The following is a 23864-nucleotide window of genomic DNA, read 5'->3' as shown; positions in this document are numbered from 1 at the left end:
TTATGGTGTTATATAAGTTGCATTTAAGTTTATACAGGGAATTGACAGGAAATGCAACAGAAAACGTGCACAGGATATGCACGGGACTACTAGTCCCGTGCATTTCGTTTTCTGTCTACGAAAAGCACGGGATGCTAGTCCCGTGCACTTTGTTTTCAGTTCAAAAATGTCTCTGCTTAAAAGTCGGGACTGATAGTCCCGACTTTTAAACAGACACTTTGTTTTCAGTTCAAAAATGTCTCTGCTTAAAAGTCGGGACTGATAGTCCCGACTTTTAAACAGACAGTTTTGAAAAGAAAACAAAATGCACGGGACGGCTAATCCCGTGCAATTCGAAAAACACTTCACCAGCAAAACCGACCCGTTTCAATGAAAAGGGTCGGTTTTGCTGATTTTTGTTAGAAAATGTCAATTTTGCTGAATAAATTTTAAAAATGGGTGTTTTCAAAAATTTGTCCTTCCACAAATCATTAAAAATACTTTTAGATTCCAATTTCTTAAGCTATTTCAAAATTAGTCCCTCAAGTCATGAACTTGCTATTACTTCCGCTATTTCTAAAGTTACTTTGAAGTTAGTTACAATCAATAGTAGAGATAATAACTAAAAGTGCCAATTTAAACAGCTTATGAGAATATGACAGCAATTTTAATGATTTAATGCATAATTTCAAAATATAAATTACACAAGGCACTAATATGGAAAAAAGAACCCTTTTCTTACTTGTTTCCGGAGACTTTGGTTCCGCTCACCGCCGGTATGACTCCAAACCCCGTCCCCAAAACTCAAACCTACCCTCTCTTTTCACGGGTCACGTTACCGTCCGGTGCCTACAGATGCTTTCGACTGACTACGACTCCCCCTCTCTCCCAAAATCCCCAGTTCTCTATTTCACCCCTAAACCCTAACCCTAACCCTAGATCATGCCCCTCGTCGGCGGCGGCCGAGAGGACTGCTGGAGCGAGGGCGGCACCACCTGCCTCGTCGACGCGTGGGGCGACCGCTACCTGTTAGACCCTAGAGGGCGGGTGAATAGGGTCTTATGCTAATCTAATCCGATTTTATGCCAATAAAAACTTATTAATAAATATCGTAGCAAGTATAATATGTGACAAGATATATAAGCAAGGATATATAAATAACACAAGGGTGAAACAAACAAATGTAAACAATATAGTGGACAAACTAAATAATGTGACAATGGTGATATGAGCAATGAGCACAAATAATAATGAACGCCAATGCAAACTCAAACACAATCAAATGATCACGGAGTTCGGACCTTCCGTCCTACGTCTTCGCTCCCCACTACCGGGGAGAAATCCACTATCACATCGGGTTTTCAACGTTCACCCGAAAACTTTTACACCTCACAATATCGGTTTTCAAAGCTCACTGATCAACGTTCACAATCACACTCATGCAATCCACTCTACACCCTCTAAGTGTTGGTCTCTAGCCCGTCTCTCCCTCAAGTGCTCGGAATTACGACCTAACTCTAGGCTTTACTACCGACGCCACTCCTCTTGGAACAACCCCGTCTCTCACCACACACTCATCTCGGTGTACAAGTGTATTACAAAGTGTATCCTCACAATTAGGCTCAATATAACAAATGTTTGTTCTCTACTATGGATGAGAACACAATGAAGGCTCACACTCTAAGTCACACAAACCCACAACCCAAATTATACAATGTATGAAAATACAATAAGCTCAATGGTTGTGTGTGTAAGCAAAGAGTAAAACAATTATAAACTCAATATAAAACCTAGCTTATGGAAATTAAGATTAAAAACACTAAATAGCTAGAATGGAGTTTAAGGAAACTTCTCTATAATGACAAGAGAGAGAGGGAGATGAGTTGAATGCCCAAACACCAAAGATTATCTCCTCAAGCCCTTGTGAAAATTTCTTCACAAACCAAACTCTTAAACACACTTTTAAAACCCTTAAACAAACTTGTCAAACTCTTTAAAATTTTTCTCTTAGTTTATGGGAGAGATAAATACAATGGGGTATTTATAACCTCACAACATACCAGCCCAAAGCAAAAGAAAGTGACCAAAAACCCAACCAAAAACAGAATCTGGAAATAGTCATTACTGTGCAACGGTCATATTTATAAGTCTGACCAAAAACCCAACCAAAAACAGAATCTGGAAATAGTCATTACTGTGCAACGGTCATATTTATAAGTCGACTTAACAATGGCATAAGTCGACTTGCTAGAGAAAAATATTACACAAAAAACTGGGCATAAGTCGCCTTGTATTCGACTTGCCATAAGTCGACTTAACAGAGGCAAAATGCACTTTCTAGAGGAGTTCATAAGTCGACTTATCCCAACTGATAAGTCGACTTATGAACATGCACATTGACTATGCATGTCCAGAAATTGACTTTCAAAGTGCCTTAAAAAATAGTAAATAAATTCAGAAAAATGTAAAACTTTGGGAAATGATTATAAACATGATAATAAACACTTATTTTTCAAATATGTCCAAAATATATTTTTGTCATCATTTGTAAAACATATTTTTGTCATTTGTCCAAAACATATTTTTCAAATTGACTTTCAAATTGACTTCCCATTTGTAAAACCTCATCATTTTTCAAATATGTCCAAAACATGAAAATATGAAACACTTATTTTTGTCATTTTGACTTAAACAATATTTTGAAACATGTATATATATTACAAAACACATTAGTTTTTCCAAAAGCAATAGAATATGAAACATGTGAAAGTGTATATGAATATAATTATTGTTTCATATCTACAAAGCTAAACCAAAACAAAACAATAAATATGAAATATGTAACTTCATATTTATATAAACATGAAAATCAAAAACTAAAATGTGTATATATATATATATATATATATATATATATACATGGAAACCAATAATATGTGTGTGTATATGATATTGAGCTTAAAGTATTAAACACACATAATATAACACCTAAACTATTTACCCAAACTTGTGATCTTCAATGAAGCTCTTCCAGGTGAACATTGCTGATGAAGCTTGAACTTGGATCTTGACTTGAATTGCATTGGCTTCATACCGATATTCCGTCAACCTTCATTTGATGTGATCGTTATGCCGTAATTTCATCCAACCTCCAACTCATTGTTTGTCTATAATAAATAAAAACACACCAACACTAGACAAACAATATTAGTTATAAATTAGAGAAATTTTTAAAACCAACCATTTTTAAAATTTAATAGGCAAAATCGACCTAAACTGAAAAATATTAGCAAAACCGACCCTTTTCAGGAGAAAAGGGTCGGTTTTGCAGCGGAGGGTGATTTCCGAAGTGCACGGGACTGCTAGTCCCGTGCACTTGGTGTTCAGCAAACCCGCTGCTGAAACCCAGTGCACGGGACTATCAGTCCCGTGCACTTGGTGTTCCAGCAGCTGCTCTCTGCTTAAAAGTCGGGACTAGCAGTCCCGACTTTTAAGCAGAGAGCACTACCCGTTTGCTGAACACCAAGTGCACGGGACTAGCAGTCCCGTGCACTCGCTGTGCACATTTTTGTGCAATTTTCTCTACATTTCAAGTAGTTCCTGTGCATATATCAACACAAACTTCCTCTAACAAGTCACATACTCATTTCACCACTGCATTTCATGTAGTCCCTGTGCATACATCCACACAAACTCCCACTAACAAATTACATACTGATTTCACCACATACTCATTTCAAATCAAACAAATCACATCACACCACAAACTCCCACTAACAAATCCAGCATAATAACACCACAAACCCACTTAGAAATCAAACATATCACATGATATTATCGACTACAAATCCAAAAATCACATCCCTAAATAGTTTTGTAATGTATATAACCTGTAGTTTACATACATCCAAGAACTCTCCTCCTCCTCCTTTGTCTTCGTCGTCCTCCATACCGCCCTTCGACGAGTTCGTGATCCGGTTGCGTTTGTGGTTGTGACGGTCCAGCTCCATCGTCGACACGTTGGGAAGGTCCAGCTTCATCGTTATTTCTGCGTCGTCCTCGACTTTGTCGCTGTTGTCGTGTATATACGAATGACCTTACCTCCCGTCCATCATGACGATCTTCGTGAGTTCGGTGTAAGGCTTGTTGAAGCCTCTGCATTATAGCCTGATATATTGATACATGTTCATGTGCTTCGGGATTTCTATCTGCTGCGATAGATAGTTCAAAAACAAAATTTCATATTAAATTTGATATTACAGAATGTAAATTTGAGATTTAATTTTTTCGTACCTGCTCGAGCCAATTCCAAACCACGATTTGCAAGAGTTTGAACTTCATCTATTGCTGATACCTGCAAATTTTTCAACACATAAAGTACCAATAAAAATGGACTTAAATCAAAATATGAAAATACTTACTAATTCTCTCTCATCTATACCCCGGGGCACATATCCTCTTTGCGACTCAACCGGTATTGTGGTCGAATGAAGTATCCATCTTCGGGTTATGTCCCAATACCAAGTGTAGTAATCTGATTCCCGAGGAGTTGGTTCAATTTGGTTGACAATACAAAAATGCCTATCATTCCATTTGTGTATAAAAGCTTGATGCACGATCATCCAGTTTATTTGTTGGCCTCCTTTCTTTGCCTTCCTCTCTATCTTTTCAACAAACTGCGGAACATGTTGTGCAAGACCATATTGTCGAAGCACGCGGTCCGGTACATGCATTTCTACTATCTCCAAACATATAAGAGGAACTCTAGCTCTCCATACAACTTGGTATTCTGTGCATATTGGGGGTAGCTGAGGTAGAAATTGGGTGTAGGGCTCCCATTCCATCTACAATAATTTATTGCAGTTGCATATCAGAATTGGGTTTTCAGTATGTAGAAGAAAAAACGCATGTTTTTCGGTGAGAATTACCTGAAAAATCTTCATACGGTCAAGCTCATTCCGGTAGAAATCTAATTGTCTAGCCGGGGTCTCGTCATAGCATTTTTCGACATTCCATCTACAAAAAAATATTTATCATACATTTAGTACCACAATGATAACTACAATTATATTCGCTACACTAAAAATACAATACCTGCATCCCAGTGGAATTTGTCCATCTAATTGTAAATGCGTGCATAGTCTTGGCTTCAAATGAAGTCTCTCCCATGCCCATACTTGCAATAAGCTTAGACACCCTTTAAGCTCACTGTTTTGCATAAGTGCCACTTTTGACATCTCTCTATATAAATACGCCAAAACAGCACTACCCCACGATTTTGTACCACATACGTCCAAGTCCTCGAGGAGTGGTAACCACCTAGCATATTCACAATATTCCAATTTATTAAAATAAGCTAATTCAATGAAATACAGATTCATATTATAAATACACATACCTCGCATGCACTTTATCTTTACTTGAATCTGGAAATAATATAGTACCAATCATGTGCATAATGTATGCACGTGCATGTTGGTCAACCAAAATTTGTGGGGCATCAACAGGCAACGGTACTGAGAAGGTCTCTCTCAACCACTTCAACTTAATAGTTCCTCTAGGCATAGTCTCTGGAGCTACACCTAACAACTCCTCACATCTTCGAGGCCATACATCACTATCAGTGCCGGTAATGCACGGACCATCTATACGGAGACCGAGTATCACGGATACATCTTGTAGAGTAATGGTAGCCTCACCCATTCGGAAGTGGAAAGTATTGGTCTCAGGTCTCCATCTATCCATCAACGCAATCAGTAGGGGCCAATCGAGCTTTATCCAACGAAGCTTTGAACAAGTCAAGAAGCCGGCCCGTCCCACAGCTGCTATGATACGCTCATCCTCTAACCGCCAACGGCTATGGCTGAGGCTATGATCAACCATAACGATACTCGGACCTCTCTGTATAGACAATGATAGTATAAGAATGCAATATTATGTAAATGCAAATATTACAATTATAAAGTAACTGAATTACCTCTGTACAGGATATAATATGTGAACGATGCTGAGCCTGGTCATATAAGACCTCATCACTAACCGGCCCAGGATCCATGGTGTACAAACCTGCACATATAATTATACACATGTTAATAATCAATCATATAGTAATTCAGTTTCTTTATTAAAGTATATAAAAATAAAAAAATGATATAAATTACCAATTAGTTGCTATCTATTGTGTCTAGATGGACAACGAGGTCGAGTATGTCCCGGTTGTTTGCAAAGACTACATTTTTTGTGCTTGACCACTCCTTCTCGCCCTTGATCCATGGTTCCCCTAATTCGCACAGATCGTGGTCGACCTGCTTGTCTCCGGTACTGAGGTGGAACTATATGTGGTCCATTATATTCAGGCCAATACCGACTATCATCAGGTGGATGAAAACTCTCACTATATGTCTTTTGATAGTGAGCTGTTGAATACCAAGGCGAGCAATACCGATTTCTGGGAATTCTAGCACCTCCCGGCTGATTAGAAGAAGCCGCAAGCACATGTGCACAGGGTATTTTTTGGAGTTGTGGTATGTTACATGTGCAAGTGCAATCAACATCAAATAGTTTAACGGTGTAGATACCGTCACAATCTTGTACCTGCCATTCGTTGTCGTTGAATACAGTAATTTGACATGATCTTGCTGCCTCAATTCTTCTATGCAAAATGGACTCATTTTTTGGTGTGTAACGTGTTGTCCAGTCTATGCCATCACCACGCCTTTTGTTGAAGTATGCGTTTAGTCTATAGAATGTTCTCGCAACCAAAGATTGTATTGGCATAGCTCGTGCTCCTTTAAGAACGCCGTTAAAGCTCTCGGAGCAATTAGTCGTCATCATGCAAAACCGCACACCCTCATCCTTACATAATGCCCACCGATGCTCGAATTGAGGCTTCAAGTTATTTTCAATCCAATTATGTGCATCTAATGACAAAGACTTGATTTTCTCCCTGCAATGTTCATACACTAATGTGTCGGTCGCACACCCGGCTTGCCACAAAAGATTTTGCAAATTAATCTCACCGTGTTTTTTCTTGAAATTATCTCTTATATGCCTTAAACAATATCGATGGTGATGTGGTGCACTAAAACCCTCATGTAACGCCCTTATAATTCCTTTCATCCTATCCGAAATAAAGGTAATTATTCTTGGCGCACGGACACTTGGAATCCACTTGTATATAAGTTCAAAAAACCACTTCCAACTAGACGTATCCTCCACCTCCACGACTGCAAATGCTAGAGGAAATAACCCGCCATTTGCATCTACACCGGTCGCTACAAGAAGCACGCCTTTGTACTTTCCATATAAATGTGTACCATCAATGCTCAATAGCGGACGACAAAAAGTGAAGCCCTTAATAGCAGGACCAAATGCCCAAAACACGCGAGTGAACCTCTCCATACCCGGTGCAATCTCTTCGGATAATATTTCGTATTCAGTACCCGGATTATTTCGTTTGATAGCTTCAAGATACTGTGGAAGTAATTCATATGATTTTTCCCAATCTCCAAAAATTTTAGACAACGCTTTCCTCCTTGCATCATATGCCTTATATTTAGATATCTTAATCCCCCGCATGTCATATACCCTCTGAAATATCTGACCTGCATTCAGATCAAGTTCAGCTCTAACTTCAGGCATAATTAGCTTACATATATAAGAAGAAGATGCAGAATAATCATCGACATCCACCGACGGGTTGCAACATGTGTGAAGTCCGCAATATCTACATATTACAAATTGCCCATTTGATGATTTTCTCACAGCGGCATTTAGCAACCAAGGACATTTTTTATTTCTCTCATCTTGCTCATTTGCGTTCTCTACTTCATTCTTATCGTTAAAGAAGCATTTCACATTGTAGTTTGTTGCATTAGTTTTTACCGGCTTGAATTTGACCCGATTCTTGATGGACCATTCTCGGATTGCAAAGATCAGTGCCTCCTTGCTCTCGAATAGATCCCCTTTTTTAAAAGTGAAGTCCTCAGGTCGTTGTAAATTTGGCCCAACATCAACAAATCCAGCTTGAGAAGTATTTATCCAATCCTCATTATGAAACTCGTCGGGCAACGGATCTTCAGCTTCCACATAATCATTGTTAACGTTAAATTGCTCCATCCAACGGGCGTCATCATCGATTCCAGCTGCCACATGCATGCTATCAATTTGCACGCCATCTTCTTCAAAATGATCTGAATCATCATCTGCTTCATCTTCTATAATTGCTCCGACTGGTGGGTAACCCGTAACATGACCTGAAGCGTCGTTAAATATATTAGTTGACGTCCCACCGATAGAATACTCACTTAAATGTTGTGGTTGAGACCATGGCTCTTGACTTGGAGATGTCATAAAACCAATCGACTCGTTGTCTAAGTCAAGCATCCGAGAAAACTCTCCTTGAGGTCGTGAAACTTGGGCAAATTCCTGAATCGGATACTTCTCAATAAACAACTCAATTGACGCTTGCTTCTCGACTAATTGTTTCATGTCATTCAATTCCTCATCTTCGGTAATCTCCACGGCAATAGTTCTACTCTCATTTATCGGACAGTTGAAGAACACCCTAATTGTATATTCTTCTTTCTTAATTTTAGTAACTCTGTGTATTTCCCTAGTCATTCCATCAAAATTACACGACTTAGATAGCATGAACATTTTCCGAGAACCTCCATCATACACCGGCAAATTATTCACTCCGACGCCGAGGCTCCCATTAAAGAAACAAATAATGGATATGGAGTTCGTCATCGAAACTGAAAATACACAGTCCATCATATGCAAATAATCTATTAATATCTGAATAAATCAACATCAAATTTATTACCTTAATCAATCTCAAATAATGGCTACACCCTTAATTATTATTCATCATTTGTAAATAATTGCTAAACCCTAACCCCCAAACCACATTATTCATCCTATTGCACAAAATAAAAACTAATCCTACCCAATTCTAGCAAAATTAACAGCCAAAACATTATTCCCCCAATTCTAGCAAAATTTGATGAATATCCCTCTAAAAAATAATTGATAAACCCTCTCATATGTAAATTAACAGCAAAATTAAAAAGAAAAACACACCTGAGAATGGGGGTTCGGTGGGCGTCGATGGTGTCGGATGCGCGACGAGGTCGGAGGGCTAGGGTTAGGCGGCGACTGCAAATGGCAGGGGGTCGAAGTCGAAGTTGAAGGCTAGGGTTTGGGGGGGTTGAAGGCTCAGTCACGAGAGCGTCGGGGTCGGCGGCGACGGAAAATGGCGGTGATCGGCGGCGACGGAAAATGGCGGTGATCGGCGGCGACGGAAAATGGCGGTGATCGGCGGCGACGGAAAATGGCGGTGATCGGCGGCGACGGAAAATGGCGGTGATCGGCGGCGACGGAAAATGGCGGTGATCGGCGGCGACGGAAAATGGCGGTGATCGGCGGCGACGGAAAATGGCGGTGATCGGCGGCGACGGAAAATGGCGGTGATCGGCGGCGACGGAAAATGGCGGTGATCGGCGGCGGGGGTCGACGAGGCCAGCAGGTTTTTTTTTTCTTCGGGGGAGAGTGGTCACGAGATCGCAGAAGGAAAGAAGGAACGAAACGAACGAAAAGAAAGCGGAGTTAGTGGGGTAGGCGGACTGCACGGGACTACTAGTCCCGTGCAGTTCCGTAATTGCAAAATCGACCCTTTTCGGTTGTTTTTGCTAATTAATTTCTGAGACGGTCGATTTTGCACAATAAAATTGAAAAATGGGCTGTTTTAAAAATTTCTCCTATAGAGAAATAAGAAAATATAGGGAAACAAAATTTGCCTTTGGCGAGGAGTAACGATAGGTAAGATGGGATCAAACTCTATGCCTCTGAATCATAACGGTCGATCACAGAGACGTAGAATTATAATCCCATCCACCTTGGCTTAGATGGATTCCACTGGGCATTAGACCTTCATTTGAGACTTCTCTATGCATTCCAATATTAGTCTTAATTTATATAGACATGCTTGTAGGCTATAATAGGTAAAAGTGATCCATACAAATTTTGATTCATTTGTCCTGTAAAAATGCACGATAAGGTGAAATGATCCTTATCCTTTTCTTAATTCATTTCCAATTTATTTAGACATTAGGGCATGCACTTTCAAACACGCGTGAATGTTAGATTTCTTCCAGATTTGTTTTGGTAAAGAGAGAACGTATTTTTAGAGACACATGGATATGCGCCCTATGTAATCAATAGGGCCGCAATTATCTCTTTAACAGTATGTTTGGGAGACGACTTAGGGAAGGGAAGGAAGGGGAAAAGGTCCCCTTCCTTTCCTTCTTCCCCTTCATTACACCCTAATTTGGGGTGTAGGATTTTGGCTCAACCCTCCCTCCTACCCCTAAATAAAACTCCCAAACAATGTTAAAATTAGATTTCTCTTCTCCTCCCCCTCTTTACCTTTCATCCAATCAGGTAATAAGAGAAGTGAAGTAAAATCTTTTAGCCAATTAGCTCTTACCCGGAGCTTTTCAATTTATTTCTTTAAAAGAATAATAAAATATTGTTTATACGTAAGCAAACCAAAAGATAGCTTGCACACTCTTTACTCCATCTCTAAAAGGAAACATGATTGAAGAAAAAAGTAATCCTTCTTCTAAAAGCTTAAATAAAGTAAAATGTTTATCGTCCGATCAAAATATTATACTTGTGAGATTTCACTGAAGGTGGCCTTTTCTTCTGATTGATATCGTGGAGTGGGGGTGAGGAAAAAAAAATCCTATATATAAAGGACCCTCCATAGAAAATCAGACGAGAAGGTGTTCGCCATCAATTCTAAATCTACACAATCATAATATTATATGGCTACAATTAAAATATTGTATCATCACAAGTAACATTAGTATAATAAATATCAATAAAATTAGATAATGTATCAATCAAAATACTGATATTGTATCTGTGTGCTTAGAATAGTGTATTAGTGCAATCATCAGCTTTAAAATAATGCATTGTCTTATGTCAATAATTAGACCGTGTTAATCCTTCTCTTGGAGTCGACACAAGTCCCACATTAGCATTATGAGATTAGCTTACCCCAACTAGAGGAGACTCGGGTAGCATGGGCATGCGACCCTTTCCGAGTTAGGCAAAGTCATGACAAGCTCTCACTCGACCTCATCACTTGAGTCGGCCACCCTCATGCACTCAGAGCCGGGTCGACAACTTGCGAGGCCGACAAAGTACTTGTCGTCCAGCTTGCAGAGCCATATCAATAGGCAGTTTGTCCTCGAACTCCACGCCAACAATTGTCCATCATCATCATTGCTAGGGCCACGAGTCTTCATGTCTCATCACTCTCCATACCTCTTCAATCACCATCACATCAGATCAGTGACTCATCGCATAGGCAGTCAACACCTATTAGCTATCTGCCGATTCAGCTGTCTACCTAGACTCGGTCATAGTTACGCTTCAACCCCTCTCAGTTGGGTATATGTAGGCTCATCGCCTACTAAGAAGGGGATGACCTGCAAGCCCCCCTCGGGGCCACAGGTATGCCCTTTCTGGCTAACTAATTTCATCATTTGCACATTTCACAACTTATTCAGTTCATTGTTTCCCTACTCAAGCTCTATACAGACTTGATCAACGGATGATATCACCGAAGAGCTTGTTGGGGATTTCAGTCTCCCCGCCTACTGTGATGTGGTTCAGTCGACCAATTTCGACCTACGTCCACGGGCAACAATACGAGAAATCTACTATGTATCAGGGAGAACTACAAGAGGAACCACTCAACTCTCGCTTCTCAATCTCTCAACCTCACATATATAATCAATCCTCATATTCTCTCAAAAGCCATCTCCTTACAATCTTTTGAACGGACAAAGACTCCGAAACCTTCTCCCAATGATGTAATATTTTGCACGGATAAAGACTACGAAACCCTCGCCTCTCGCACAATATTCTTGAATCAGACTATGCCCTCTGCTAACTCTAGATTACAAGAATATTGGCTCTCTCTTCTCTCCTTGATTTTTCCTCAAACAATAGAAGAATATATATAGGGAAACCAAAATCATATCTCTAGCCTAACATCCTCATTAGAATAGGATTCAAACTCCTAATCATGATGAGACCCAAGCTCCTAATCATGATAGATCTCTAACCCTATCTAATTCTCATAAAGTTATACAAAGAATCAAATACACAATCCCAACAGAACCTACTCCGCTCCTCTAACATGTTCATTTTTCAGCTCTATTATCTTAAAACAGGGGATCAGTCGCCTAAGGGGATCAGGGAACCCACATCGTCTGTTTCAACCCCAAGCCCCATCACTAACTCGGGATTATCTACTAATCTCGCTGCTGAATCCCAGGACATCAACACATTGTATACCCTATATTATTTTCTTTAAAGAACCATTAATATATTTTGAGATTGCTAAAGTCACAAGTGAAAACCATAATGAGGCTAGCACTACTTTGTCAGAGGGGTTAGACTGGAACATTGAGCCCGGTGTAATTGAAATTTTCTGGGGCATAGTGAGAAGGAAAATTATATATGAGGAGCTGTGTTGGTTAGATGATAACTTGATACGTGTTGTAGTTAAGGTCTCGGGGGGTGAAAAATAAGTTTGAATTGCATAATCCCATGATCTCCATACCTTTTATCCAAGATAATATCGGTTCAGATATGACCAGTTGCATATTCTAGAGCAAAGTATACAGTCTCTAAGTATCCCAGCTATTCTGTCCAGAGCATCCGGCCTTGTTCTTGGTCATAGAACGTGGAATCCTATAGAATCTGATCTCTAGTAGTTAGTTCTCGACGATCGGTGTTGTTGTCTGCAGTCTTGTAGAGTTGCGCTATAAGTTACAACAAGCTGGTGGGTTGCGTCTACGAGCAAAGATCCCGTCCATAGTTCATCCTAGGGACCAATGGTATGCAACCTCCGCTAATTTTAACACAAACTAACGGCACTGTCAAGCTCATTGGAATCAAGAGGATTGGCTTGAAGTCTAATAAACATAGAACCTGCCAAATGACAAGCTTTTACTGATATCGCGAACCATTTATTACAAAAATTTAATCTCGACAGATCTTTGTTTCCATAAGCTTCATTTTGGATGCAAAAGCATCGTCATCACGAATATTTTCTAATAGAGGTAGATATTATGTGCATTCCATTACAGCATTATGTTAACATGGAGTTCTAATAGAGGTAGATGTTATGTGCACTGCTTTACTACCGACGCCACTCCTCTTGGGACAACCCCGTCTCTCACCACACACTCATCTCGGTGTACAAGTGTATTACAAAGTGTATCCTCACAATTAGGCTCAATACAACAAATGTTTGTTCTCTACTATGGATGAGAACACAATGAAGGCTCACACTCTAAGTCACACAAACCCACAACCCAAATTATACAATGTATGAAAATACAATAAGCTCAATGGTTGTGTGTGTAAGCAAAGAGTAAAACAATTATAAACTCAATATAAAACCTAGCTTATGGAAATTAAGATTAAAAACACTAAATAGCTAGAATGGAGTTTAAGGAAACTTCTCTATAATGACAAGAGAGAGAGGGAGATGAGTTGAATGCCCAAACACCAAAGATTATCTCCTCAAGCCCTTGTGAAAATTTCTTCACAAACCAAACTCTTAAACACACTTTTAAAACCCTTAAACAAACTTGTCAAACTCTTTAAAATTTTTCTCTTAGTTTATGGGAGAGATAAATACAATGGGGTATTTATAACCTCACAACATACCAGCCCAAAGCAAAAGAAAGTGACCAAAAACCCAACCAAAAACAGAATCTGGAAATAGTCATTACTGTGCAACGGTCATATTTATAAGTCGACTTAACAATGGCATAAGTCGACTTGCTAGAGAAAAATATTACACAAAAAACTGGGCATAAGTCGCCTTGTATTCGACTTGCCATAAGTCGACTTAACAGAGGCAAAATGCACTTTCTAGAGGAGTTCATAAGTCGACTTATCCCAACTGATAAGTCGACTTATGAACATGCACATTGACTATGCATGTCCAGAAATTGACTTTCAAAGTGCCTTAAAAAATAGTAAATAAATTCAGAAAAATGTAAAACTTTGGGAAATGATTATAAACATGATAATAAACACTTATTTTTCAAATATGTCCAAAATATATTTTTGTCATCATTTGTAAAACATATTTTTGTCATTTGTCCAAAACATATTTTTCAAATTGACTTTCAAATTGACTTCCCATTTGTAAAACCTCATCATTTTTCAAATATGTCCAAAACATGAAAATATGAAACACTTATTTTTGTCATTTTGACTTAAACAATATTTTGAAACATGTATATATATTACAAAACACATTAGTTTTTCCAAAAGCAATAGAATATGAAACATGTGAAAGTGTATATGAATATCGACGGAAAATGGCGGTGATCGGCGGCGACGGAAAATGGCGGTGATCGGCGGCGGGGGTCGACGAGGCCAGCAGGTTTTTTTTTTCTTCGGGGGAGAGTGGTCACGAGATCGCAGAAGGAAAGAAGGAACGAAACGAACGAAAAGAAAGCGGAGTTAGTGGGGTAGGCGGACTGCACGGGACTACTAGTCCCGTGCAGTTCCGTAATTGCAAAATCGACCCTTTTCGGTTGTTTTTGCTAATTAATTTCTGAGACGGTCGATTTTGCACAATAAAATTGAAAAATAGGCTGTTTTAAAAATTTCTCCTTATAAATTATTTGTTAAAACATTATCAAAACAAAAAGGCCAGCACTACCTCCATCTCAACCGCGGGAACCTCCACCAGAGCGACTGGTCGGAGGTCGCCGACGCCGTCAACGCCCGCTAGGATCTCCTCGGCCGACCGAGGAGGACCGACGTCCAGTGCAGGAACAGGATCGACACGGTGAAGAAGAAGTACAAGCTCGAGAAGTCGAAGCCCCCGGGGACCTCTCAGTGGCCTCTCTTTGATAAGTTCGACGCTTTCATGGGCCCCAGCTCGTCGTCCGCGGGCAAGAGATCGCCGGTGATCTCTCCGCCTCGGCGTCCGAGGCTGATGTTTACGGTTAAGCCCCGAAAACCTAACCCTAGTTCTAGCTCTAATGTGGGTGGATTTTCGGGTGGATCTTGGAGGTTTGGGCCGCAGGAGTCATCTAGTGAGAGCTCGTTAGGCGAGAATGACAAAGAGTTGGATGGTGATGAGGGGGAGGATCGAGGGGGTGAGAAGAGGAAATGGGAGGGTTTGGTTGGATGCGAGAGGGGAGGAGGAGGAGGAGGAGGAGGAGGAGAAATGGGACAGCTTGCGAGGGCGATTGTGAATTTTGCGGGGGTTTACGAGAGGGTGGAGAGTGCGAAGCAGCAGCAGATGATGGAGCTGGAGAGGCACAGGATGGAGTTTGTGAAGGAGTTGGAGTTTAAGAGGATGAAGATGTTTATGGAGGTGCAGCTCGAGATGGAGAGGATGAAGATGAAGCGGAGGAAGAAGAGCAGTTCTCGGTTAGGTGAGATCAGAATACGTTAATGTTTTTCTTGCTCCTTGGATGCTTCCTGGGTTTGATTGGTTAAGCTTCAATGGTTTGCCTCTTTGTATGATTTTCCTTATTAAGGAATGCTAATATCTTTTGCTACTGGCTTTTGATATCACCGAAAGAAATTGGTTTGCACTTTCATTGCAATATGTGATGCGAATTGGTTTTTTGCTAGATTGATCATAGTGTTTTCTGAATTAAAAAAGGAATTGGCACAAAGGCATTAGCATTTATGTTGAGCATGTATGTATTTCTCATCTTATGTTTCTCTTGACATAATCGAGTTCAACGTGATGGTAGGAAGAGCATAGATCGAGAAATGATAAGGTAGACGGGGAGGATGACTAGATGAAAGAAATGAGGAAAGGAGATTTGAATTTTGGAAACATTAATGTAGATATGTCCCAAAGCTATAGGATTGTCCAAATAGATCCTATCATAGTCCTCTGATCGCATTTTCCCGTTAAAGAAAAAGGCAAAACTTAAGTTTAGTCCCCTAGTGTTTTAGCGGAATTTCATTTATGTTCTTAAACTTGTCATCGAAAGAGATCTTTAACGTTAATCTCATCATCAATTTAAGTAATTTTTAAAGTTTTCCGTTGATAATTGCTTATGTGACATGATTTTTTTTTGTCATTTTCCTTTTGCAATGAGAGAATGTTCTTTTGGGTGTTCTGTGTGGGATGAAGCGGATAAGTAAAATGGCTCAAGTTCATAATTTGAGCTTGGTGTGAATTTTTAAGGTTAAGGGTGCCCTTTTGTTGATTTAGGATTTTTGAGAAATGAGCAACTTTTTTGGGTGTTCTTTTTGAGAATAGGGGCTGCGAAGAGAGTTACCATTTAAATTCCGGTCTATGTAAATGGGAGAGACCACGTGGCAAAGGGGAGAGCGAGAGAGAGAAGGCAGTCCAATCAACAAAGAAAATAAAAAGATAAAAAGTTTCTGCTGCGTCAGCAATTGTTAACGAAAAAAATTCAAAAATACTTATGTCAATGACTTTTAAAGTCTTAAGGAGCCGTATGAAATTTTGGCTAAAACATTAGGCACCTACACTGAAGTTTTGCCAAAAAAGAACGGCACTAGCTAGGTCCATCTTTGACAAGTTGAATATAATTATCTATCTATCTAGTTTAATTGCATATGCATAATGCGCATGATATAAGAAATAGAAACTGTATTAGTGTAGCTTCAAAGAAATTAATACAAAAATATTTAATTAAAAGTACTTTATATTATAAAAAAAATCTGTGCAAAAACATTTTTCATAATTTATAGTAGTGGCTGTTGGTCAATTTGGGTACAATATTATTTCTTAATTTATTAATATATTTTAAACATTAGAATGTATCTTTTACTTATTTATGTGGTTAACAGAACTTTTTGCTATGATGATTTTAAATCTTTATTCTCTCTTTTCTATACCGTTCTATACATCACTAATTTGAATATCTAAAGAATTTCTCATGTCAATTCCATATAAATCTTCTTCAACAGATCTTGACCATTGCAACTAATATTTAAAATATTCTATTCCAAGATTTAGCATTAATAGAAGTACTTTATGATTTGAAACCCACCTTCTACTTCCAAAATCTCTAATATTTAATGTCTTTTTTGTACTTATGGTTGAAAATTTCTATTGTTGAAGGCTTGTTATAGGGGGGTTTAGAGTTATTATTATTATTATTAGAGTCCTTCCATTCAAATTGACCAATTTGCCCTAAACCAATCACAATTTTCCATGAAAAATCAACTACGGCGTCATGAACGTCCAACATTCCTTCTACCCTTATTAAGATCCTTCTAGAGTAGTATAGTTATAGATGAGCCATTTCTTAGTCTTAAACTAACAAAGGATTGCAAACTCTAGAAAGATGATAACCAAAGTAGTACACGAACCAAGAGGATTCCTTATGAGTAATGAGGAAAGTTATGATAAAAATGGTAAGTCCACTTTAACATTGGCTTGGTTTCGCACCAAATATTGTATCTGGTCTATTATGATGCATTGAAGTCCATAATGACCCCTGAGAGTTCAGTGGTGTGTCATGGAGCTCATAAATGACAAAGCTATGAATATCAGAAGTCAGGCTTGCCATCACTCTTGTCTTCATAGAGGAAGATGTCATATTTCTTGGTGGTGTTTGGCGGAAGGCAATAATGCTGGAGTAGTTGATCGTTAAATTGAATGAAGAAGGAATCAGTAGTGTGCATCTCAGAGCTAACCGTCAGTCTGCCTTAACTATGATAAGAGAGAATATAGTAGATTCCTTAAGTAGGAGAGAAAAGTGTCGGCAACCTTGTTAGTCCGCCCTTCCTTTTACTTCATCACAGAAGAAAAGCCATGAAGCTTAGTGATAAATCATGTTGATGATGTTTTAAGAATCATGTTGGTCCAATATGTACTTAAGAGGCATGTGGTTGGTGAGTATAGTGTTATGATTGACCTTATAGGTATTATCACTTTTTGACCGCGAGAAGAATGATCAACATTTCTTTGTCGCATGCGGAGTCTAGTTTGCCATTAACTTTTAAGGACTGGCTAATATAAGCAATAGGATGACTCTCGTGCATCAAGATTGCCTTAATGCTGCCTTGTTAAGCATCATACTCAAAGCGAAAATGCCTATAAAAGTCTGGAAGTTTGAGGATAGACGGAGAAGTTAATGCTTTGCTTTAAGTCTGGAAAAGTACATTGGGCCTCCATTGCCCAATGTACGGTGTCGGTGTTGGTTAGCGTAGTGATGAACAACAATGATGTTGAATCCTCATGTGAGTTCCACTGATCCCCTAAGAGCCTTTAGAGTCTTTCGCACAGGCCTAAAGATAACTTCTATTTTCAATCGTCCATTGCTATTCTTACCTACACGATAACTTCTATTTTCAATTGTCCATTGCTATTCTTACCTACACGATCCAGATAGACAACTTGTAGTTGAGCAAAGCAACATCGGAGAACTTGGCATATAATAGATGCTCACTCAAGTCAAGGTGTGTAATACTAGTGTGCAATGTGTTTTTTTCCATGATGAGTTGTAGATTATTATGTTCGAATGAAGTGTTTAGAGATATCTCTGAAATAAATCACTCATCAGAGATCAAAATGTAGTAAGCCCATAGGGCATGACTAGCTACTTGTAGTGTCCAAAATGAGTCCTGAAAGTTGATAACCTGTTTAGGAATCCCATTTAGAAGAGAATCTTAAGCCGTGCAACTCATCAAGAAGATCACCAATTAATTGAAGTATAATTTGGAAGTAATTATCAGAGAACTTGAGCTTGTTTGATGTCTTTGGGAAAATATTGATTAAAGAATGAGGGAAGGGCAAACTTGTGTTGTTAGAAGAAATATCCCATGAGAAAACTGAGCAAGAAGTAGACACACGCTTTAGACTGCCGTTGTAAACTTAAGACGCACACTGTTGAGGTCAAGATTGACTTTTCAATTGAGCACATTCGTTATGGCCCCAAACACTTCTTGGTAATCATTAATTGTTATGACTAAAAAAGTCAGTCAAGAAGGAAATACTTTGCCCAAGGAGGTTGACATTAGTGCAACTGCTTGCGCAATATATATCTTTCTTCCTCCTGCAATGTGAGCCATACTTGGATTTGTATAAGCCAATGAGAGGCTGAATTTTTAGACTAGTTGAGCATCAATATAATTATGAGAAGCCCTACTGGTAATAAGGATATATATGGAAATCCATTTAATGGTATTCAAGAGAGTTAAGGAATGTGAGATCCTTTCCTTGTATAGCATGTTAAATAATTCCGGACAAACTCTTCAAACTCAAGGACCTCCTTTGTAAGAGGGCTACCCTCATCACCATCATAGTCACTGGGCCATATTTCTTCAACCAATATAAGCTGCTTAACTTGATACTTATAGCCTGATTGTATTTATCATCTCGGTGAGTCATAGGCCGTTATGTCGATGGGCAATTATTTCCAAAGCTCTCAGGTTCTTAGGCACCAAACTTGGGACTGTTATGGGGGGATGGACAAAGCTGACGAGTCGAGGTTTTGTAGTTTTCTTTCGAGGATTGATTGGGACTGTTATGGGGGGATGGACAAAGCTGACGAGTCGAGGTTTTGTAGTTTTCTTTCGAGGATTGAAAATGATGGAGTGATTTAAAAGCTTACTCATATTTAAGGGCCAATCGAGACACCTCTTGCTAACAAGCTGGATTTGCCAATGGAATATCATGAATGATGCCTTGTTTGATCCCTTGAATGAAAGGTACCTATTAAGAATTCCTCAAAAACCCCATTGATTGATGTAGTTAATTTTAAGACTGAACCTGATATCTTCAACGTAAGTCCTCTGTTGGATACCAGACTTAAGTCACTCTTGGATTACCATAATTATGGGGTCCAAACATAGATTGCAATCCTTGCAGGAACCACCCCCATGGATCTGCCTATGGTGCAATTTTTTAAAAGATTAATACTATTACATGCCATGATCTATTAAATATAATGGACAGAAATTATTTCTTATTTTCATTATCTTTGATATTCCATCTACTTGCAACTTCATCATTTTAGAGTGGCAACTTAGGAGCATTCGTTAACCACTCCTAAGATGACATTTCTGCAGCTTCTGCTACGTTATCCTGCCATAGTTATCTAGCAAATTGCAGAATTCAGTTTATAGTTTAGAAATTTGAAGTTACTTTTTTTGGTGCTGCAGATGTTAGTTATATAGCAAGAATTTATTTAACTGGCTAATAGTTTAGGTAAGTACATTGTTTAACCCCACTCGTAATGAAATGGGCCTAAGAAGTGTCTGTCAAGTTTAGGTTTAGATGTTTTTATATGAATTTGCATCTGTTGGGTTAGTTTCATGTTGCATAATGAACTGTTACCTACTTATTGGGATTTATTTTAGCTGTTCATGGCTACATGCATAGGAATATGTGGTATATGCCCTTCTGATGATTGCTATATTTATCTTCTGATGATGATTGTTTGTTTTGTGGATTGGTTTTTCTTTAAGATTTTGACAGAATTGTCAGAGCTGGTTTTATTCGAGTCCTGTTAGTTTTTTGGTGATGGAAGCAACTCAAGAAAGACCTTGTTATGGTTATTTTAATAGAGAAGGTCACCCTAAAGAAAATTAATGATAGAGTAATATTCATATAGCCGATCCAAAGGGGTTCGTAAGGGCTTCTCCAACCGTGATGGATAACTGCAAAATGCAATCGGACCCAATTCCAACCGAGCGGCAAGTTTTAGAGCTGAGCTGCAAAAATGGATTTGAGGTTGCAAATTTGGAGATTTCTCTCCAAATTTGTAGCCAACTCTATACTACTATTCCCAAAAAAAAAGATGATCTTACCCCTCAATCTCATTAACAACATTTAATTATTCCAATTGTGTCCCATTATTTTTTTTTGTTACTTAAGTTATCCGAGCTGGCATCTTGCTCAACTACAAGTTGTCTATCTGGATCGTGTAGGTAGAATAGGCAATGGACAATTGAAAATAGAAGTTACGTGTAGTGTAAGAATGCATGGACGCAATATGAAAATAGGAAGTTCATCTTTAGGCCTGTGCGAAGACTCTAAAGGCCTCTTAGGGGATCAATGAACTGCACATGAGGCATAGTGCGAGACATCATTGTTGTCTATGGACACGTACTAACCAGACACCAGACGACGAAGAGGGAAGGTACAATTGGGCAAAATGGAAAGCCCAATGAGTACTTTTCAGCACACTAAAGACTTAAAGCAAAAGGGCATATGAAGACTTCTCCGTACTAATCCTCAAGAACTGTACAGCAAAGGCTATTTATAAGGCGGGGGACACACAAGAGGCGCAAGGAGGCGGCAGGCGGCGGCGGTCATTTTCGCTTTGAGTATCGATGCTTAACAAGGCAGCATTAAGGCAATCTTGATTGCACGAGAGTCATCCTATTGCTTAATATTAGCCAGTCCTTAAAAGGTGTAAATGGTGGCAAACTACGAGACTGGCATGCGACAAAGAAAGATGTTGATCATTCTCTCGCGTCAAAAGTGATAAACCTATAAGGTCATCATTAACACTATAGTCACGCACGCACCTGCCTCTTAAGTCATATTGGACCAACATGATTCCTTAAACATCATCAACTATGATTTATCACTAAGCTTCATGGCTTTTCTTCTGTGATGAAGTACAAAGAAGGGCGGACTAACAAGGTTGCCGAACACTTTTCTGCTCCTGACTTAAGGATCTACTGATATTCCTCTTATCATAGTTAAGGCAGACTGACGGTAGCCTCTGAGATGCACACTACTGATCCTTCTTCATTCATTTAACGATCAACTAATCCAGCATATTGCCTTCCGCCAAACACCACACAAGAAATATGACATCTTCCATCTATGAAGACAAGAGGATGGCAAGCCTGACTTCTGATATTTCATAGCTTTGTCATTTATGAGCTCCATGACACACCACTGAACTTCTCAGGGGTCATTATGCGACTTCACCATGCATCATAATAGGAAGCAGATACAATATTTGGTGGGCGAAACCAAGCAAGTTAAGTGACTTACCATTTTTTATCATAACTTTCCTCATCACTCCATAAGGAATCCTGCTGGTTCGTGTACTAACTTTGTTATACATCTTTCTCGAGTTTGCAAATCCATTTGTAGTTTAAGACTAAGAAATGGCTTGCATCTATAACTATAGCTACTCTAAGGATCTTAATAAGGGAGAAGGAATGTTGGACGTTCATGCGCCGTAGTTGATTTTTCATGGAAATTGTGATTGGTTTATGGGCAAATGGTCAATTTTGAATGGAAGGACTCTAATAATAATAATAATAACTCTAAACCCCCCTATAACAAGCCTTCAACAATAGAAATTTTAACGCATAAGTACAAAAAGACATTAAATATTAGAGATTTGGAAGTAGAAGGTGGTTTCAAATCATAAAGTACTTCTATTAATGCTAAATCTTGGAATAGAATATTTTAAATATAGTTGCAATGGTCAAGATCTGTTTAAGAAGATTTATATGGAATTGAACATGAGAATTCTTAGAATATTCAATTTAGTGATGTATAAGAACGGTATAGAAAAGAGAGAACTAAAGATTTAAAATCATCATAGCAAAAATTCTGTTAACCACATAAATAAGTAAAAGAAATACATTCTAAATGTTTAAAATATATTAATAAATTTAAGAATAATATTGTACCAAATGACCAACAGCCATTACTATAAATTATGAAAATGTTTTTGCAGCAGATTTTTTTATAATATAAAGTACTTTTAATTAAATATTTTTGTATTAATTTCTTTGAAGCTACACTAATACAGTTTCTATTTCTTATATATCGCATATGCATATGCAATTAACAGATAGATAGATAAATTATATTCAACTGTCCCAAAGATGGACGTAGCTCGTGCCGTTCTTGTTTTGGCAAAACTTCAGTTGTAGGTGCCTAATGTTTTAGGACCAAAATTTCATGACGGCTCCTAAGAACTTATAAAAAGTCATTGACGATAAGTATTGTTTTGAATTTTTTCGTTAAGAATTGCTGACGCAGCAGAAACTTTTTATCTTTTTATTTTCCTTTGTGATTGGACTGCCTTTCTCTCTCCGTCTCGCCCCTTGCCACGTGGTCCTCCCATTTACATAGACGCGATTTAAATGGTAACTCTCTTCGCAGCTATTCTCAAAAGAACACCCAAAAAAGTTGCTCATTTCTCAAAATCTAATGCAACGAAAAGGGCACCCTTAACCTTAAAAATTCACACAAGCTCAAATTATGAACTTGAGGCGCATATTTACTTATCCGCTTCATCCCACACTAGAACACGCCCCAAAGAACATTCTCTCATTGGTCCCCCCCCCCCCCTGACTCTTTTCTTTGACGTCATAATGGCAGTCCTTCTCCACACATGATAAGTGGACATGTTATCTAAACTAAAGCTTGCCACTCATTTCAATTTGGAGACAGGGATCTAGGATTTGAGAAAGGGGAATTTAGGGTCTGAGAGGGGGGTTTCTTTAAATGATAGAGAGGGATTAGTGTTGAAAAGGGGTTTCTTTAGATGATAGAGAGAAATTGGATTAGGGATTCATTCTGGTCTATTTAACAAACAATAAGAGAGCTGTCGCACTAATTGTCCAAAGCAGCAAAGAAAAAGGAAAATGACATAAAAAAAATCATGTCACATAAGCAATTATCAACGAAACTTTAAAAAAAATACGTTAATTGATGAGAGATTCACGTTAAGATCTCGTTTCCGCCTGACAAGTTTAGAATAAATGAAATTCCGGCTAAAACACTAGGGGACCTAAATCTTAAGTTTTGCCTTTTCTTTAGAGGGAAAATGCGATCAAAGGACTATGATAGATCTATT

At 38.7% G+C, this 23864-nt stretch overlaps 3 protein-coding genes across 5 annotated transcripts; 1 reads left to right on the top strand and 2 right to left on the bottom strand.

Moving 5' to 3' along the window:
* On the bottom strand, nt 3567-6251 carry LOC109842829 (serine/threonine-protein phosphatase 7 long form homolog). 3 transcript variants are annotated; one of them, XM_020411729.1, is made up of 8 exons: nt 6141-6251; nt 5957-6045; nt 5378-5880; nt 5074-5298; nt 4908-4995; nt 4401-4823; nt 4273-4333; nt 3567-4190 (listed from the first exon to the last, which is right to left on the bottom strand). In XM_020411729.1, the coding sequence occupies exons 2-8, from the start codon at nt 6032-6034 to the stop codon at nt 3877-3879; spliced, it is 1692 nt and encodes a 563-aa protein (XP_020267318.1). In that variant the 5' UTR covers nt 6035-6045; nt 6141-6251; the 3' UTR covers nt 3567-3876. The 3 variants fall into 3 exon arrangements, with proteins under 3 accessions (XP_020267318.1, XP_020267316.1, XP_020267317.1); XM_020411727.1 differs by lacking the exon at nt 6141-6251 and having other exon boundaries at nt 5957-6074; XM_020411728.1 differs by lacking the exon at nt 6141-6251 and having other exon boundaries at nt 3567-4187; nt 5957-6074.
* On the bottom strand, nt 5957-7577 carry LOC109842830. The gene is made up of 2 exons (XM_020411730.1): nt 6084-7577; nt 5957-5989 (listed from the first exon to the last, which is right to left on the bottom strand). The coding sequence occupies exon 1, from the start codon at nt 7555-7557 to the stop codon at nt 6151-6153; it is 1407 nt and encodes a 468-aa protein (XP_020267319.1). The 5' UTR covers nt 7558-7577; the 3' UTR covers nt 5957-5989; nt 6084-6150.
* On the top strand, nt 14739-15635 carry LOC109842832 (trihelix transcription factor ASIL2-like). Its single transcript, XM_020411731.1, has one exon. The coding sequence runs from the start codon at nt 14954-14956 to the stop codon at nt 15485-15487; it is 534 nt and encodes a 177-aa protein (XP_020267320.1). The 5' UTR covers nt 14739-14953; the 3' UTR covers nt 15488-15635.

This window comes from Asparagus officinalis, chromosome 5 (assembly GCF_001876935.1).
Source record: "Asparagus officinalis chromosome 5, Aspof.V1, whole genome shotgun sequence".
NCBI classification, from domain to species: Eukaryota; Viridiplantae; Streptophyta; class Magnoliopsida; order Asparagales; family Asparagaceae; genus Asparagus; species Asparagus officinalis.
Note: the sequence above shows the minus strand (reverse complement) of the source record. Positions and strands in the feature narration are given on the sequence as shown.